Genomic DNA, 17,764 nt, shown 5'->3' on the forward strand with positions numbered 1-17,764 from the left:
TTGTGGATCTTTGGTTCGTGGGTCCCTAGAGAAAAGAGGGGATTCTGTTGGGGGAGTAGCAGATCGAGAGTGTGAAGCAATTAGCGAGGGCGAGAAACAACAACGGATCCGGATTTGGGAAAGATTAGAGAAATCTAGGCAAGAAGAGAAGGAATCAGGAAGGAGATTAGAAACGGCATCACGCCAGTCGCCGGCAAATCGCCAAAGTCGCCACGGAGGGCAAAGTCCGGAAACTTCCCTTGCCGTTGATTCGTCACGGCCAAAAGTGTTGGCGCTGGCTATGGCTACAGGCGAATTAACCTGTGGTTGAGATGGTTAGATGGACAGTGGTATTCTCAACCCATCAGGGTTCAAATTCTTATGCTCGGATTATTCCTGAATTTATTTCAGAATTTCCGGCGTTGCGCTTTCAGTGGGAGGAGACGTTCCTGTCGACGACGAGGCGCCTACGGTGACTTCGTAAATCTCAAGATGATATGCCGGCTCAGTCTCTCGGAGATGCTCATAGGGATAGTGTGTGTGTGCGTTTATAGAGATGAGTGTATGTGTATGTATATGAAGTATGAACGCTTTATCTGTACTGATGCTAAAAAAAAAGTAGACTGCTTACAGTAGCAGCAACGTCTTTATTTTTCACGGAAGTACAAAATACAATTACACGGATACGAAGTAAAATTGCTCAGACTAACGAAACCAAGGGCCATAGCCCAAACTAAAAGTGATCATCTGAGCAGAAATGCAGATTATTTAGCTAGCTCTGGTGCCAAATTCATTCGATCTTCAGTCAATTCTCCCTGCGTTGCAGCCTGAGCGCGAAGGCCTGCAGCGAGAGGAGCACCTTCTTGAGCCGCTCTCTGGCTTTGGCGTCGATGAGGTTCCCCTCGCCGTCCAACTTGGGCGGGTCCTCGTACGCCCTGATGTGGAGCTCCGGCTTATTGATGAAGTGCAGGTCCAGATATATCCCGATCTCGCGCAGGTGGACTGGTGGAGTGACGCCCTGCCCCCACCAAAGTCGACGTCGCCCCCGGCGCATACGATCGCCGCTGCCTTGTCGGCCCAGCATTTGTGCGTGCCCCTGGACGCCCAATCCAGCGCGTTCTTCAGCGAGCCAGTGACGGAGTAGTTGCACTCAGGCGAGGCAAACAGGAAGCAGTCCGCGGCGCTGATCCTATTGCGGAACGCCTCGACGGCCGGCGGGAAGCCGTCGCCGCCGTCCGTCTCCAGGTCTGGGTTGGCCATTGGCAGTCCGGAGATGTCGATATAGTCGATGCGCAGCCCCGGGATGGACTCCTCGCACAGCTCCTCGGCTACAGAATGCATGCAAGGCGCGGTCAGCACTCAGCAGGGCGCGTAACCACATGCAAAATGAAATGTGTGTACGTACCCTCACGGATGAGGCCGACGTGCCAAGAGTTGCTGCGGAGGGAGCCGGAGATGGCAACCACACGGAGGATGGGCTTTGCCGTCGTCGACGCCGTCACGGATCCCATGCTTCGATCTTGATGGTTGCCGTGACAAACTGTGAGTGAGTGGTTGTTCGGTTTACTGACGTGATATGGAGCTCGATTAGTGACTGGTGTCCGGTCATGGAAGCGGAGACGGCTTAAATAGAGGACCAAAGTTGATCTCAGCCAGGTCATTGTGAACGTCAGAGTTGCTGGCGTGACCGTTTTGTCCCGTTGAACAACAGAGTGAGTCATTTGATCCACTACCGTTAGTGGAAAGATATGAGATCGTCATCGATGGCATCATTTCCTGATCTATTTCTAGTTGCCTAATCTAGTACTAACAATATGATTAAGTTTCTGATCAATTGCTACTTGCCCAATCTAGTACTAGCAGTATGATTAAGTAATAGGCAGGCTCGTGGATGCATGTGTAAGCACTGTACGTGAGTATATGGCCAACGTCGCGCGTCCATCGTCTGGTTTGGCGTGGCGCGCAGCGCTGGCTCCAGCAGCCGCACTAAAATGCAGCGCGCGCCGCTCCAGCAGCGCGCAAAAATGCAGCACGCGCGACTCTCGCACAAACAACATATACATTCAAAAACAGAAGCAAAAAGATCAAACACAAACAAAAATAAATCAAAATAAATAGTTCAATTTCATTATTACAATTCAAACAAACAGTTTATCGTTCAATACAATAAATAGTGCAATTAAACATAACAAATAGTTCAACAATGCAATATCGAACGCACAAATCATGATGCTCTTTGTCGTCCATTCCATACCCACCACTCCTCAATGAGATTCTTCTGAAGATCATTATGCGCTGCGGGACATCTAATGGCATGATAGGAGGCAACAAAACGGGCCACCCTTTCAGCCCTCCGTCGCACTCGCACGGGATATCCCAAGAGCTCATACTAAGAGTCAGTGGCGGAGGCACCGCCCGGCAACCCTGGGCACTTGCCCGGGCTCGCTGGCTCCCCAACAACAGCGCTGGATTGATTAACAAAGGCCTAAAGTTTTTTTTTTTGAGAATCACAACGCACTTTATTGCTTAAGTTCAATGTTTACAGGGATACATAAATGAGCAGGTGGTGCATCAAGCCACACATGCCTACCTATATCAAGAGACATAGCCATACGTGCTAGTCTGTGAGACTCCCCATTACATTCGCGCTGTTCATGACTAAAAAGACAAGCCCTAAATAAATTGCTTCGTTCTTTAATCTCATGAAACACCATACAATGTCCACCAAGGTTCTTTGGTGCTTCGATTTCCTGGACGACTCTCGGACAGTCAGTAGCAATATGTACTCTTTCCAGGTCCAGGTCCTCACTCAACGCTAGTGCTTCTCGACATGCAAGTGCTTCTAGGGTTTCTGCATCAGAGATGCCCTCAAACACCACTGCCGAGGCCCCTTGGAAACACCCTTGTTCATCCCGACATACGGCCCCAACAGCCCCTCTGCATTGCGTCTTCGCCACAGCTCCGTCGACATTGATCTTGCAATGTCCTGTGAGCGGAGGAACCCATCGAGGCACCGCCCGAGCTGCCCCATGCCTGGTCTTGGTCTGCACATCTAACACCTTAAGCTCCTCCAAGTATCTGCTGATGAATAGATGCGTCGACAACGGACTTTGGAATTCATGCTCATGAATTGCTTTCCTCCGGGCATACCATATTGCCCACAAAGTGACTAACACCTCGATAAACTTCTTGTTGGACAGAGTCTCGCTTATCCCGAATAACCATAACTTTGCATCTTGTGTTTCATCTCCATATATCGGAAGGGTAGAATCATCATCCCGCAGCGCCCACACACTTTTTGCCATATTACAATCCAGTAAAGAATGTCTCCATGTATCATTTGCTGCATTACACAGGGAGCAGACCGGTGTAGTGGCCATTTGCCGTTGTGCACGTACCTCTCCCGTCGGCAATGATGCCTTGGCCAGCCTCCAAGCAAACATACGTAACTTTGGCGGTACTTTTGTGCTCCATAGCTTCTTCCAACCCTTCTCCTCCTGCTGTAAATTGGAGTTCCCCATGTCACCACTCAGCCAAGCTTCTCTCTGTAACTTAGTATCAACGAGAAACTTATAACAAGATCGCACCGTAAAAATTCCGTGTTGATCGTAGTGCCATGCCCAGAAATCATGAGAGTTTGAGTGACTTAATGGAATCTTTCGTACCACCCCGATGTCCATAGGCAGCATATAAGTGTTTAGCTTCTGAACATCCCATTCTTTTGTTGCTGCAGCTATAAAGTCAGCTACCTTCTCAGGTGGGTTTGCAGCCGCTGCACATATTGGCCGCAACATGAAATCACGTGGTAGCCAGCCATCCTCCCATGCATTCGTATCTGCTCCGTTTCCTATGCGCCGGATCAAGCCCAATTTGAGTACTTCCTTTCCTTCATGTAAAGCGCGCCATATCTGAGATGGATTTGTTCCCAACTCTGCATCAAGAAAATCAGTAGCCGAAAAATACACAGCCTTGAGTAGGCGTGAACTCAGGGAGTCTTGATCTTGTGTTATTCTCCACTCTTGCCGAGCCAGTCATGCTAGGTTGAATATCTCCATATCCCAGAATCCCAAGCCTCCTCTATATTTTGGCATGCACATGGAGTCCCAAGACACCCATGCCGTTTTTCGTTCGCCCCTTTTGCTGCCCCACCAGAACTTACGAACCATCGACGTGATACACTCGCACAAGCCCCGTGGCAATTTGAAGACGGACATGGAATATGTTGGTATTGCCTGCACAATAGACTTAATTAGCACCTCCTTGCCACTTCCTGCTAACATCTTCTCCATCCAGCCTTGCACACGCTTCCATATGCGCTCTTTGATATATGAAAACGTTCCATTCTTTTCACGTCCCACATCTGATGGTAACCCAAGATATTTTTCATTTAGCGATTCATCTGATGGTAACAAAGGCCTAAAGCTGTTCGGTAGCTTGCTTTACCTGGGCAAAAATAATTTGGGCCTTCGGTTCTCAATGGTTCACAGCCCAACAGGTAACCACACGAGACCCGCAGCCCAGCCAACAGTTCACGACCCGAGGGAATGCATGTAGGTACGGTGTGTGTCTCAAAAAAAACCTACGTACAGAGTGGCTTGTTCTAAAAAAAAGCACGGCATGGTTGGATCGATCGCTCCTGTCTCTTCGTTTCTCACAGGCGCCGAGCGCAGGGACTGGGCGACAGGGGCGGCGGTTAGCCTAGAGCCCTACTGCCCTAGACGGCAAGACGGCGCCGCGGCGAGAGGACGTCCTGCGCCCAGGCAAGCCTACTCCTTCCTCTCATGATCTCATCTTTGGCACAGTTCCTTGGCTAAGAATTCTCCATGGAAATTAGGGCTAGGTGCTAGGGATCCCTCATGTAATCATCTCTGAATAACTGGTTCTGGTCAACAGTAGGGATTGAAGCACAACCAAGACCTCATGTAGAATCGCAAAACAGCAGCGGCTCTGCGCTCCTCTGTGCTATCCTGCTAGTTAAAGTGTTAATTAGTTCTGTAGTACTACCACATGCCTCCGGAAACAGTTTTGATATTAATCTGTTTGTTGATTTCTTTAAATCCGAAAAGTCATTTGGCAGTCAGCAATGAACCAATAGATTTAGGGCTTAAATTTAGGTAGTGCTTTGTTGACGGCTTTAAGGAATTTTGATACAGTACATGTAGTTTATGTGTAAGTAGTTCTGTACTATTGTTATTTTTTTGTAAAGATCGTACTGTTGTTACTTATTGTAGCTCATTTTCTTATTTACTTGTGTGACAACTAACTTCAAATTTTATCATTAAATTTCAAAGATGAGGAGGTTTTTGGTGAATAGAGCAAGCACTGAAAATGCGAATCATGTGCAACCGGAACTAGAAGTTGAGGCGCAACCACCGCCTAACATTGCCAATCGGAAATAATGATTGGTTCAATGACTTGATGATATGTTAGACCAAACAGGAGTTATTGAACTCAGTTGATAATAAGGATATTATTCAAATATTTACTGCAATGAGGTCACGGAAAGGGTATTTGCCCCGTGATTTTCTTTAGTGCACTGTCCGTATGTTCCATCTGGCCATCTCTATTCTTGCAAGCTTTCAAGATTTAATATATTCACATCTCACAACTTAACTACAAATCCATTTTCTATCTTGTAGTGCCTTCTAGGACTTTGGCAACATGACGAGTTTGCCTCTACGCAAGGGCGATTGTATGTCTTTGTTTTGGCAAAAATGAACAAATGAGAGATTCTTTTGACCATGGTGGAAGAAGATGCAAGATCACACCTGGTGACATCTAGGTATGGATACCTTTAATTTTGTTGACAACATTGCGAGTTTGCCTCTATGCAAGGCTAGTTATTTATCTTTTGTTGTCAAGTCTGAACTTTATTTGGTCTATGAAATAGATATTGATATTTTATATATTAAGTTCACTTTAAAATTACATTTTGTGTGATTATTATATTTATGTTTTCACATCATTATAATGTGGATTTGTCATTCAAAAATTTGGTGATATATTATATGATCTGTATCCGAATACCCGATTTTTGATTTATAGATTATACACTTAGGCTCAACTTGCCCAGGCTCCACAAAAGTTCTGGCTCCGCCACAGCTGAGAGTAGTCTACATCTTGGCCACGCTCATTCTCGATGATCATGTTATGCATGATCATACAAGCGTGCATGATGTACCAAAGCATTTTCTGATCCCAAAATCTAGCCGGTCCTCTCACAATAGCAAATTGGGCTTGCAAAATCCCAAAAGCTCTCTCCACATCTTTTCTAGCCGCCGCCTGAGCATTGTGGAAATCAAGTTCTTTCTTACCTTCTGGCTTTTTCAACGGCTTGACAAAGGTTTGCCACTTTGGATAGATGCCATCCGCTAGATAATAGCCATAGTTGTATGTACGGCCATTTGCTACAAACTGCACCGGTGGCAACTCACCATTTGCAATCTTATTCATCAGTGGTGACCGGTTCACAACATTGTCATTCAAAGATCCAGGCATTCCAAAGAATGCATGCCAAATCCAAGTCTCTTGATTGGCCACCGCTTCAAGGATTATAGTGGAACCCTTTTTTTGGCCGTGGAATTGTCCATGCCATGCCTTTCGACAATTCTTCCAACTCCAATGCATGCAATCTATTGAGCCAAGCATGCCAGGAAAGCCGCGAGCTTTGTTCATCACCAATAGCCTTGCGACGTCTTCAGCATTGGGAGATCTCAAATACTCCTCGCCAAACACTTGCACAATTCCTACTGTGAAGCGCTTGACACACATGATGGCTTGGCTCTCACCCATAGCCAAGTGATCATCAACTAGATCAGCCGGTATACCGTATGCCAACATACGCAGAGCAGCTGTCACCTTCTGAAAAGTGCTATGCCCGAGCTCTCCGGCGGCATTCCTCCTTTGCTGAAAAAAGTGGTCATGGCTCGCTAGTTTCTCTGCAATGCGCCTGAACAACTCGATGCTCATCCTAAATCGGCGACGAAAATACGACTCGGGGTATGTGGGATTCTCCGCAAAATAATGTCTGATCAATCTGTTGTGGGCATCGATCCTATCCCTCCAAATTTTCTGCCGACCCATAACCAAACCACCGTGCTTCGGTTTTTATTGATATGCATAGCTAGGATCATTTCAAGATCCTCCTCCTCTTCCATATCAAATTCTTCTTCGGAAGAATCATACAACGAACTCATCTACAATGTTCAATACTATGCTATAAAAAACTACAATCAACATGCACGAAATTCATGGCTTTTGAGCAATACATACCTTCTAGGCGTTTTGTCGAACACCTTGCGGGCGCCGAGCGGCAGCGAGCGCGCGGGCGCTGTTCGTCGGAGGACCAGCGCGCGCAAGGGGCGGCGGGACTAGAGGGGGGCCGGAGAAGCCGCCGCAGGACGGGGATAGGCCGGGGAAGCGCCGGAACGGTTGCCGGGTGGCACGGTCGGCGGCGGCGGCGCGGCTGGATGGGGGGTGGGAGGTGCGAGCGAGTGCGCGAGAGTCCAGCGTGCGGGAGCGGGCGCAGCAAATAAGCGGCGCACGATTGAGTTTCGGCCCGCGCGCTGAACTACATATGCCGCGCGCGCTGTTTTCGCGCGCCGGCAGGAGCAACTATTCCGGTTGCGCGCGCACTAAAACAGGGAATTTTGCGGCGCGGCGCTAGTTTGGCGCGGCTGTTGGAGATGATCTTAGTGGTTTAGCGAGCCAATTAGGGTCCTCTTCAAGACTTCAACGATTCAACCCGGAGAAGATAATGGGCCACCATTCCCCTTCACCCCCCACTCCAGCGACAGGCGAACAGGGAGAAGGCTTCGTTTCCACCGTCGATAGCCGGCGACCCCGGCGGTTCCTCTTCCGTTCGTCGGCCGCTCCAGCGGTGGGAGGGGAGAGGAACCCTGGCGCTTCGTTCCTGGCATGTAGATAGGTTAGGTTTAGGATTTGGCCGAGGCGGCGCTCTGGTGATGGCGGTGTCTCATCGGCATTTGTTTCTTTCGGGGTTCCGTCCACCTCGCCGACGCCCTACAAGATGAAATCGAGGAGCCTTTGGGGTTGATTCATGCCGCTCTATTTGGGTGGTGAGGTTAGGTTCTGCCTCACTGGCGTGCGCGACGGCAGGCATCATTTCCTCATATGTGGTTGGTGAGGCGGCGGCGGTGGCCACATCAGGAGATTTTGATCTCCGCATCCCGCTCCTTCCATGGTGCTGTCTACTGCGGCATCGTTAGCGAAGATGGGAGAGATGTGTACAGGAGATATGGCCGACTCGCGGTACTGGCCCGTGCGGGAAGACGGCTGGCTCAGTGTCGGGTTTGTGGTCTGCGGCGTGCGGCTTCGGTGGTCTCCTCCCTTGTGGTCGGAGATGATGGAGTTGAGGACCAGCGAGCGTGGGGAGGATCCCTGGCCGATGCGCCCCAATGTTTTGGTTCTACCACCGGCGGACCGCTTCTTCGGCTCAGAAAGTGGCTTCGACTACGATGGTGTCTCTCCGTTTCAGGGTAGGATGGCGACTCGTCCCCTTCCTCGACGACACTTCGGCGGCAGCGCGGATCGTCGTGGAGTGTTTGGTGTTTTGCGTTTTGTCCCCCTGGGCCTTTACTTGTTTTTCTTGGGGGCTTACTGCAATGTATGTTGAGACAGCTGTGTTTCTGGACCCTTCTAGCGAGTACTACTGCGTGTATGCTATGGTTACAACTTGGGTAATGAACACATGGTTTCTCCTAAAAAAGGTGTCTTAGCACCCCTCCAAACATTAAACTACAAGAGTTTTAGGGATACACGAGCCCAAGCAATGCTACATACACGGGGACTTTACGTGTGTTTTACAGGACTAGGCTGACATGAAATATGCTAATTGGGCATTAGAGGACACGCCCCCCTGAAAATTAGGGGGCGAGATTAGTGAGAGGGGGAAGAAAAGTCTGTTGGGTTAAGTAAAAGTAGTCCGTGAGTCTAGCATTTTTGCACAAGCCCTCAGGCGGATCTATTAGCCGAACAAACCGGCCACTATTATTCCTAATCGATAATGGAGCAAGCCTATGAACTTCAAAGTTTAGGTCTCATTTGGTTTTGGGGATTTTTATAGAAAAACATAGAAACAAGAATTCCAGAGGAAAATTTTACTATAGATGCATTCGGTTTGTACGAAACGCGCATAATTATGAAAATAATTAATAACCTATTTAAAAAAATAAACATGCATGGAAACTATTCATTATGTATACAAAAAAAAATATACAATGTGTATGGAAAAAGTACACATCAAAAAATTAAATGAATTTTTTTAATCATGTATTTCACTTTTTTAAATATGTATAAATAATGTTTCTAATGTATACAAAAATGTACAACATGTATGAAAAAATTGGACATGAACATAATATAAAGGAAAAATCATGTATTTAGAAAATATGTATAAAACAATGTTCCTGATATATAGAAAAAATATAGAAGTTGTGCATAAAAAAGTGAAAAGGGGGCAAAGGTCCAGGCCGGGTCAGCCCATTAGTCCCGGTTCAGTCCAGAACCGGGACCAATGGGGGCATTGGACCCGGTTCGTGAGCCCAGGGGGCCTGCCGGGCCACGTGGGTCATTGGTTCCGGTTCATCTGGACCTTTTGGTCCCGGTTGGTGGGACGAACCGGGACCAATGGGCCTCGCTCCTGGCCCACCACCATTGGTCTCGGTTGGTGGCTTGAACCGGGACCAAAGGCTCCCCTTTAGTCCCGGTTCATGCCACCAACCGGGACCAATGAGGTGCCTATATATACCCCCTCGCGTAAGAGCAGAGCACACTGCTCTGTTTTTTCTGGCCGAGGGGGAGAGGGCTTGGTGGTGCTCTAGCTCACCTCCTATGCACACAAGGTGTTCGATGGAATTCCCGAGCCACACTACTTAAGCTTTCTCCTCTCCAAGCTCGACCTCCAAGCTCCTTTTTCCTCAATATTTGTCTAGGTTTAGCGGTCCGTCACGCCCCATCCCCGTCTTCACCGCCGTCGATCACCCGCGCCGAGCTCATCGCCGGCACCACCATGGTGAGCCTCTTGTTCTTATCTTCTTTCTGAAAGGAAAAAAATATTCTTACTTGTATGTTTACATAGATACTTGTATTATTTTCTTACTTATATTATTGCATCTTATATAGTGCGATGGTTTTGGTATCCGCCCCCGTCGGCCCTCGTCCTGTCTATGATTCGGATGTGGTATATATATATTATCTTTATAACTATTGGTTCATTTATTGTTTATAAAAATTATGCCGACCAACGTGACATAGATTTTATTTATGTAGGATGTATGTGAATCGGAAATTCCAACCGCCCTATTGTCGAGAGGTTAAATTTAGTTGAAGAAGAAAACAATTTGTTGAAGGAAAAAATAAAAAAATTGAGGAGGAGAAGATGATATTGGAGTTGCATGTTGCGGATGTCGTCGATGATCACAAGATCAAGATGGATGCAATGCGCTTGAAGATTAGAAAGATTAGAAAATATGCCATTCATACCGAGGCTTGGTATCATTATGCCGTTGGATCAATTGTTACCTTGGTTGCGATTATGATCGCATTTGTTTTCGCATTGAAATGTTTTACATAGTTTCAATGTATGGTTTAATTAATTAGATGCTCTGGAGAGCTATATGTTGTTAGATGAGAACTATGTATGTACTTTGGTTTTAATGTGATGATGAACTTCTATTAATTTGGACACTTAATTATATATAATGCACGCAGATGAACTGGCAATGGATGTACGGTGACAAACACACCTCCGAGTACATTAAGGGCATGCATGAGTTTCTCGATGCGGCTGAGGCAAACAAGCAGAATGGTTTTATGTGTTGTCCATGCATTGAATGTGGGAATACGAGGTCTTACTCTAACCGGAAAATCTTTCACTCCCACCTGCTTTACAAGGGTTTCATGCCACACTATAATGTTTGGACAAGGCACGGAGAAATAGGGGTTATGATGGAAGACGACGAAGAAGAAGAGTACGATGACAACTATGTGCCCCCTGAATACGGTGATGCTGCAACGGGGGTAGCTGGTGAAGATCAAGAGGAACCAAACGATGTGCCCAATGATGCTGCAACGGGTGAAGCTGCTGAAGATCAAGAGGAACCAGACGATGTGCCCGATGATGATGATCTCCGTCGGGTCATTGTCGATGCAAGGACGCAATGCGAAGATGGCAACACAAAGCTCGGTACCGTACTAGAATTGCTGCAGTGGAAGGCAGAGAATGCTGTGCCTGACAAAGGATTTGAGAAGCTACTGAAAATATTGAAGAAGCTTCCAAAGGATAACGAATTGCCCGACAGTACATACGCAGCAAAGAAGGTCATATGCCCTCTAGGATTGGAGGTGGAGAAGATACATGCATGCCCTAATGACTGCATCCTCTACCACGGCGCATACAAGGATCTGAACGCATGCCCGGTATGCGGTGCATTGCGGTATAAGATCAGACGAGATGACCCTGGTGATGTTGACGGCGAGCCCCCCAGGAGGAGGGTTCCTGCGAAGGTGATGTGGTATGCTCCTATAATACCACGGTTGAAACGTCTGTTCAGAAACGAAGAGCATGCCAAGTTGATGCGATGGCACAGTGAGGACCATAAGAAAGATGGGAAGTTGAGAGCACCCGCTGACGGGTCGCAGTGGAGAAAAGTCAAGAGAAAGTACTGGGATGAGTTTGCAAAGGACCCAAGGAACGTATAGTTTGCTTTAAGCGCGGATGGCATTAATCCTTTCGGGGAGCAGAGCAGCAATCACAACACCTGGCCCGTGACTCTATGTATGTATAACCTTCCTCCTTGGATGTGCATGAAGCGGAAGTTCATTATGATGCCAGTTCTCGTCCAAGGCCCTAAGCAACCCGGCAATGACATTGATGTGTACCTAAGGCCATTAGTTGAAGAACTTTTACAGCTATGGAATGGAAACGGTGTACGTATGTGGGATGAGCACAGACAGGAGGAATTTAACCTAAAGGCGTTGCTGTTCGTGACCATCAACGATTGGCCCGCTCTCAGTAACCTTTCAGGACAGACAAACAAAGGATACCATGCATGCACGCACTGTTTAGATGACACTGAAAGTATATACCTGGACAAATGCAGGAAGAATGTGTACCTGGGCCATCGTCGATTTCTTCCGACGAACCATCAATGTCGAAAGAAAGGCAAGCATTTCAAAGGCGAGGCAGATCACCAGAAGAAGCCCGCCATGCGTACCGGTGATCCGGTACTTGCTATGGTCAATGATTTACACTACGTAATCTTTGGAAAGGGTCCCGGTGGACTAGCTGTTCCGAATGACGCTGAGGGACACACACCCATGTGGAAGAAGAAATCTATATTTTGGGACCTACCCTACTGGAAAGACCTAGAGCTCCGCTTTTCAATCGACGTGATGCACGTGACGAAGAACCTTTGCGTGAACCTGCTAGGCTTCTTGGGCGTGTATGGGAAGACAAAAGATACACCTGAGGCACGGGAGGACCTGCAACGTTTGCACGAAAAAGATGGCATGCCTCCGAAGCAGTATAAAGGTCCTGCCAGCTACGCTCTTACGAAAGAAGAGAAAGAAATCTTCTTTGAATGCCTGCTCAGTATGAAGGTCACGACTGGCTTCTCGTCGAATATAAAGGGAATAATAAATATGCCAGAGAAAAAGTTCCAGAACCTAAAGTCTCATGACTTCCACGTGATTATGATGCAACTGCTTCCGGTTGCATTGAGGGGGCTTCTACCGGAAAACATCCGATTAGCCATTGTGAAGCTATGTGCATTCCTCAATGCAATCTCTCAGAAGGTGATCGATCCAGAAATCGTACCAAGGCTAAGGAGTGATGTGGCACAATGTCTTGTCAGTTTCGATCTGGTGTTCCCACCATCCTTCTTCAATATCATGACGCACGTCCTAGTTCATCTAGTCGACGAGATTGTCATTCTGGGGCCCGTATTTCTACACAATATGTTCCCCTTTGAGAGGTTCATGGGAGTCCTAAAGAAATATGTCTGTAATCGCGCTAGGCCAGAAGGAAGCATCTCGATGGGCCATCAAACAGAGGATGTTATCGGGTTTTGTGTTGACTTCATTCCTGGCCTTAAAAAGATAGGTCTCCCTAAATCGCGGTATGAGGGGAGACTGACTGGAAAAGGCACTCTTGGAAGTGACTCAATAATATGCAGGGATAGATATTCTTGGTCTCAAGCACACTACACAGTTCTACATAACTCTACCTTGGTGACCCCGTATGCCGATGAACACAAGAACAGTCTGCGCTCCAAACACCCGGAGCAGTGCGACGACTGGATTACATGTGAACACATCAGGACTTTCAGCAGTTGGTTGGGAACACGTCTCAGAGGTGACAACACTATTTCTGATGAGCTGTACTTGTTGTCCAGGGGACCATCTTTGACTATATTGACTTACAAAGGATACAAGATAAATGGGAATACATTTTACACGATCACCCAAGATCAAAAGAGCACCAACCAAAACAGCGGTGTCCACTTTGATGCAACAACCGAGAGCGGAAAGGACACATATTATGGTTACATAGTGGACATATGGGAACTTGACTACAGACATGATTTTAAGGTCCCTTTGTTTAAGTGCAAATGGGTCAATCTGTCAGGAGGCGGGGTACAGGTAGACCCACAGTACGGAATGACAACAGTGGATCAGAAAAATCTTGGGTACACTGACGAACCGTTCGTCCTAGCCAATGATGTGGCACAGGTTATCTATGTGAAGGACATGTCTACCAAACCGAGAAAAAGAAAAGATAAGGAAGCGAATACATCATACGATGAGCCAAAGCGCCACATAGTTCTTTCAGGAAGAAGGGGCATCCTGGGAGTGGAGGGCAAGACAGACATGTCTGAAGATTATGAAAAGTTCCATGAAATTCCTCCCTTCAATGTCAAGGCTGACCCAAGCATCCTGATAAACGATGAAGATTATCCATGGTTACGGCGCAATAAGCAAATGACACAAGCGAAGAAAAAGTGAAGACTTTCTCCCGCAACTATTATGATGATTGAAGGAAATATGCCCTAGAGGCAATAATAAAGTTATTATTATTTCCTTATATCATGATAAATGTTTATTATTCATGCTAGAATTGTATTAACCGGAAACATAATACATGTGTGAATACATAGACAAACAGAGTGTCACTAGTATGCCTCTACTTGACTAGCTCATTAATCAAAGATGGTTATGTTTCCTAACCATGAACAAAGAGTTGTTATTTGATTAACAAGGTCACATCATTAGTTGAATGATCTGATTGACATGACCCATTCCATTAGCTTAGCACCCGATCGTTTAGTATGTTGCTATTGCTTTCTTCATGACTTATACATGTTCCTATGACTATGAGATTATGCAACTCCCGTTTGCCGGAGGAACACTTTGTGTGCTACCAAATGTCACAAGGTAACTGGGTGATTATAAAGGAGCTCTACAGGTGTCTCCAATGGTAGATGTTGAGTTGGCGTATTTCGAGATTAGGATTTGTCACTCCGATTGTCGGAGAGGTATCTCTGGGCCCTCTCGGTAATGCACATCACATAAGCCTTGCAAGCATTGAAACTAATGAGTTAGTTGCGAGATTATGTATTACGGAACGAGTAAAGAGGCTTGCCGGTAACGAGATTGAACTAGGTATTGGATACCGACGATCGAATCTTGGGCAAGTAACATACCGATGACAAAGGGAACAACGTATGTTGTTATGCGGTCTGACCGATAAAGATCTTCGTAGAATATGTAGGAGCCAATATGGGCATCCAGGTCCCGCTATTGGTTATTGACCGGAGATGTGTCTCAGTCATGTCTACATTGTTCTCGAACCGTAGGGTCCGCACGCTTAACGTTACGATGACAGTTATTATCAGTTTATGCATTTTGATGTACCGAAGTTAGTTCGGAGTCCCGGATGTGATCACGGACATGACGAGGAGTCTCGAAATGGTCGAGACATAAAGATTGATATATTGGAAGCCTATGTTTGGATATCAGAAGTGTTCCGGGTGAAATCGGGATTTCACCGGAGTACCGGGAGGTTGCCGGAACCCCCCGGGAACTATATGGGCCTTAATGGGCTTTAGTGGAAAGGAGAAAAGGGGCAGCCCAAGGTGGCCGCGCGCCTCCCCCTTCCCCTAGTCCTATTAGGACTAGGATAGGTGGCCGGCCCCCCCTCTCTCTCTCTTTCCCCCTTGGGAATCCAATTTGGAATAGGATTGGGGGGAGTCCTACTCCCAGTAGGAGTAGGACTCCTCCTGCGCCCTCCTCCTGGCCGGCCGCCCCCTCCCCCTTGGCTCCTTTATATACAGGGGCAGGGGGGCACCTCTAGACACACAAGTTGATCCTTGAGATCGTTCCTTAGCCGTGTGCGGTGCCCCCTGCCACCATATTCCACCTCGATCATATCGTTGTAGTGCTTAGGCGAAGCCCTGCGTCGGTAGAACATCAAGATCGTCACCACGCCGTCGTGCTGACGGAACTCTTCCCCGACGCTTTGCTGGATCGGAGCCCGGGGATCGTCATCGAGCTGTACGTGTGCTAAGAACTCGGAGGTGCCGGAGTAACGGTGCTTGGATCGGTCGGATCGGGAAGACGTACGACTACTTCCTCTAAGTTGTGTGATCGCTTCCGCAGTCGGTCTGCGTGGGTACGTAGACAACACTCTCCCCTCTCGTTGCTATGCATCACCATGATCTTGCGTGTGCGTAGGAATTTTTTTGAAATTACTGCGTTCCCCAACAATGATACCATGCCAACTTTGTAACACACGAGTATGCTATGCCAACTTTTTTAGAGTTCATTTGAAAACTATGAATATAGGTCGAATTTTCTCTATAGGTGCATCTATGTTCATTTTTTTAGTAAAGTTAATCACAAACTTGTGATTCACACAAATTTCAAAGAATTCAAATTTTAACTATTCAAATTTGAAAACTAATGGCACTAACAGAAAGTTTATAATATTTCTAAAACTAATGGCACTAACAGAAAGTTTATAATTTTGCTGACCTAAAAGCAAAAAAGAATTAAAAAATAAAGCGAAAAACAAAAGAAAATAAATAATACAGAAACAAAACAAAAAAACTGGAAAAAAATAAAAATAGCAACAATAAGTATTTTGTTGTAAGTAGAAACAAAATAAAATAAATAAAGCAACAAAGAAAACAAAAAAACTAAAAAAGTGTTTTCAAATTTGAAAACTAATGGCACTAACAGAAAGTTTATAATTTTTCTAAAACTAAAAGCAAAAAGAATTAAAAAATGAAGCAAAAAACAAAAGAAAATAAATAATGCAGAAAACAAAACAAAAAACTGGAAAAATAGGGCTCGCCCCTAGCCCATGACCATTAGTCCCGGTTTGTGCCACAAACCGGGACTAAAGGGTTGGTCCTTGTTGCGCTCAGAGTTTAGTCCCACCTCGCCAACCGAAGGGCGCCCACACCGGTTTATAAGCCCGTCCCTCTCTGCCTTGTTGAGCTCCTCTCAAAGTGAAAATAGATGCCCCTATAAAGGGAATTTGACCTAAATTCATAATGAATTTATCTGAAATTCATAGAAATTGATTATGAATTTAGGTTGAATTTTCTCTATAGGTGCATCTATGTTCATGTTTTTAGTAAAGTTAATCACAAACTTGTGATTCACACAAATTTTAAAAAATTCAAATTTAAACTATTCAAATTTTAAAACTAATGGCACTAACAGAAAGTTTATAATTTTTGTGACCTAAAAGAAAAAAGAAATCACTAAAAAAATATAAGTATTTAGTTCTAAGTAGAAATGAAAAAAAATAGCAAAAAAGAAAAAAAAATGCCTATAATATTTGTTATGACTAACTAAAATTACCAAATTGAGTATAATGATAAAACACAGTAATATTAAATAGCAGGAAAAAGAATGACTCAAAAATCAATTTTTATAGTAAAGTTATTGATAAACTAGTGATTCACACAAATTTTTTAAAAAATTCAAATTTAAACTATTCAAATTTTAAAACTAATGGCACTAACAGAAAGTTTATAATTTTTGTGACCTAAAAGAAAAAAGAAATCACTAAAAAACTATAAGTATTTAGTTCTAAGTAGAAATGAAAAAATAAATAGAAAAAATAAATGCCACCTACCGGGCCAGCACGGCCTGAATACGACTAGAAACCCAACCATGGGCCAGGATTCAGGCCCACAGCAGGCCCAGTAGGCCCACAGGCATTGCAGTGTCTCATTAGGCCCGTAAGCCTGCAGTTCAGAGGAGTTCGAAAGGGAACACAGAGCAGGGCTTATAAACAGGTGGGGGAGCTCTTCAGCTAGCGAGGTGGGACTAAACTCCCACCACCGCGCCAGCGCAAGGCCATTGGTCCCGGTTGGTGGCACCAACCGGGACTAAAGGGGGGCATTGGTCACGGTTCGTGGCACGAACCGTGACCAATGCCTTTGCTATATAAGCCAACACTTAGGAAATTTTCACATTTCCCTCTTAGTTGCCCCCGATGACGCCGAGCACATCGACGCCGCCCGCCACCCTCGCCGTCGCCGTCGCCCGCGCCCTCGCCGGCCGTCGCCCGCGCCCTTACCCGACGCCGTCGCCCGCGCCCTCGCCCGACGCCGTCGCCCTCGCCCGACACCGTCGCCGCGCGCCGCCGTCCCCTGCCCCGACGCGCGCCGCCCCTGCCCCATCACCGTCGCCGTGCTGCCGTCCCCTGCCCCGACGCGTCGCCGCCTCTGTGAGCACCGCGCGTCTGCCG

At 46.4% G+C, this 17,764-nt stretch overlaps 1 protein-coding gene and 1 pseudogene across 1 annotated transcript; both read right to left on the bottom strand.

Annotated features, from left to right (window-relative positions):
• Nucleotides 1-624: 624 nt before the first annotated feature.
• LOC125549340 (putative NADPH:quinone oxidoreductase 1) lies at nucleotides 625-1,556 on the bottom strand (annotated as a pseudogene).
• Nucleotides 1,557-2,498: 942 nt separating this feature from the next.
• LOC147981918 (uncharacterized) lies at nucleotides 2,499-3,500 on the bottom strand. Its single transcript, XM_087516143.1, has one exon. The coding sequence runs from the start codon at nucleotides 3,498-3,500 to the stop codon at nucleotides 2,499-2,501; it is 1,002 nt and encodes a 333-aa protein (XP_087372269.1).
• Nucleotides 3,501-17,764: the final 14,264 nt, after the last annotated feature.

This window comes from Triticum urartu, chromosome 3A, assembly GCF_056163025.1.
Source record: "Triticum urartu cultivar PI428250 chromosome 3A, HENAU_Tu73, whole genome shotgun sequence".
Lineage (NCBI taxonomy): Eukaryota > Viridiplantae > Streptophyta > Magnoliopsida > Poales > Poaceae > Triticum > Triticum urartu.

Excerpts from the sequence above, each read along its gene's own strand:
- LOC147981918 (XM_087516143.1), bottom strand. The coding sequence starts at position 3,500 with ATGGGGAACTCCAATTTACAGCAGGAGGAGAAGGGTTGGAAGAAGCTA.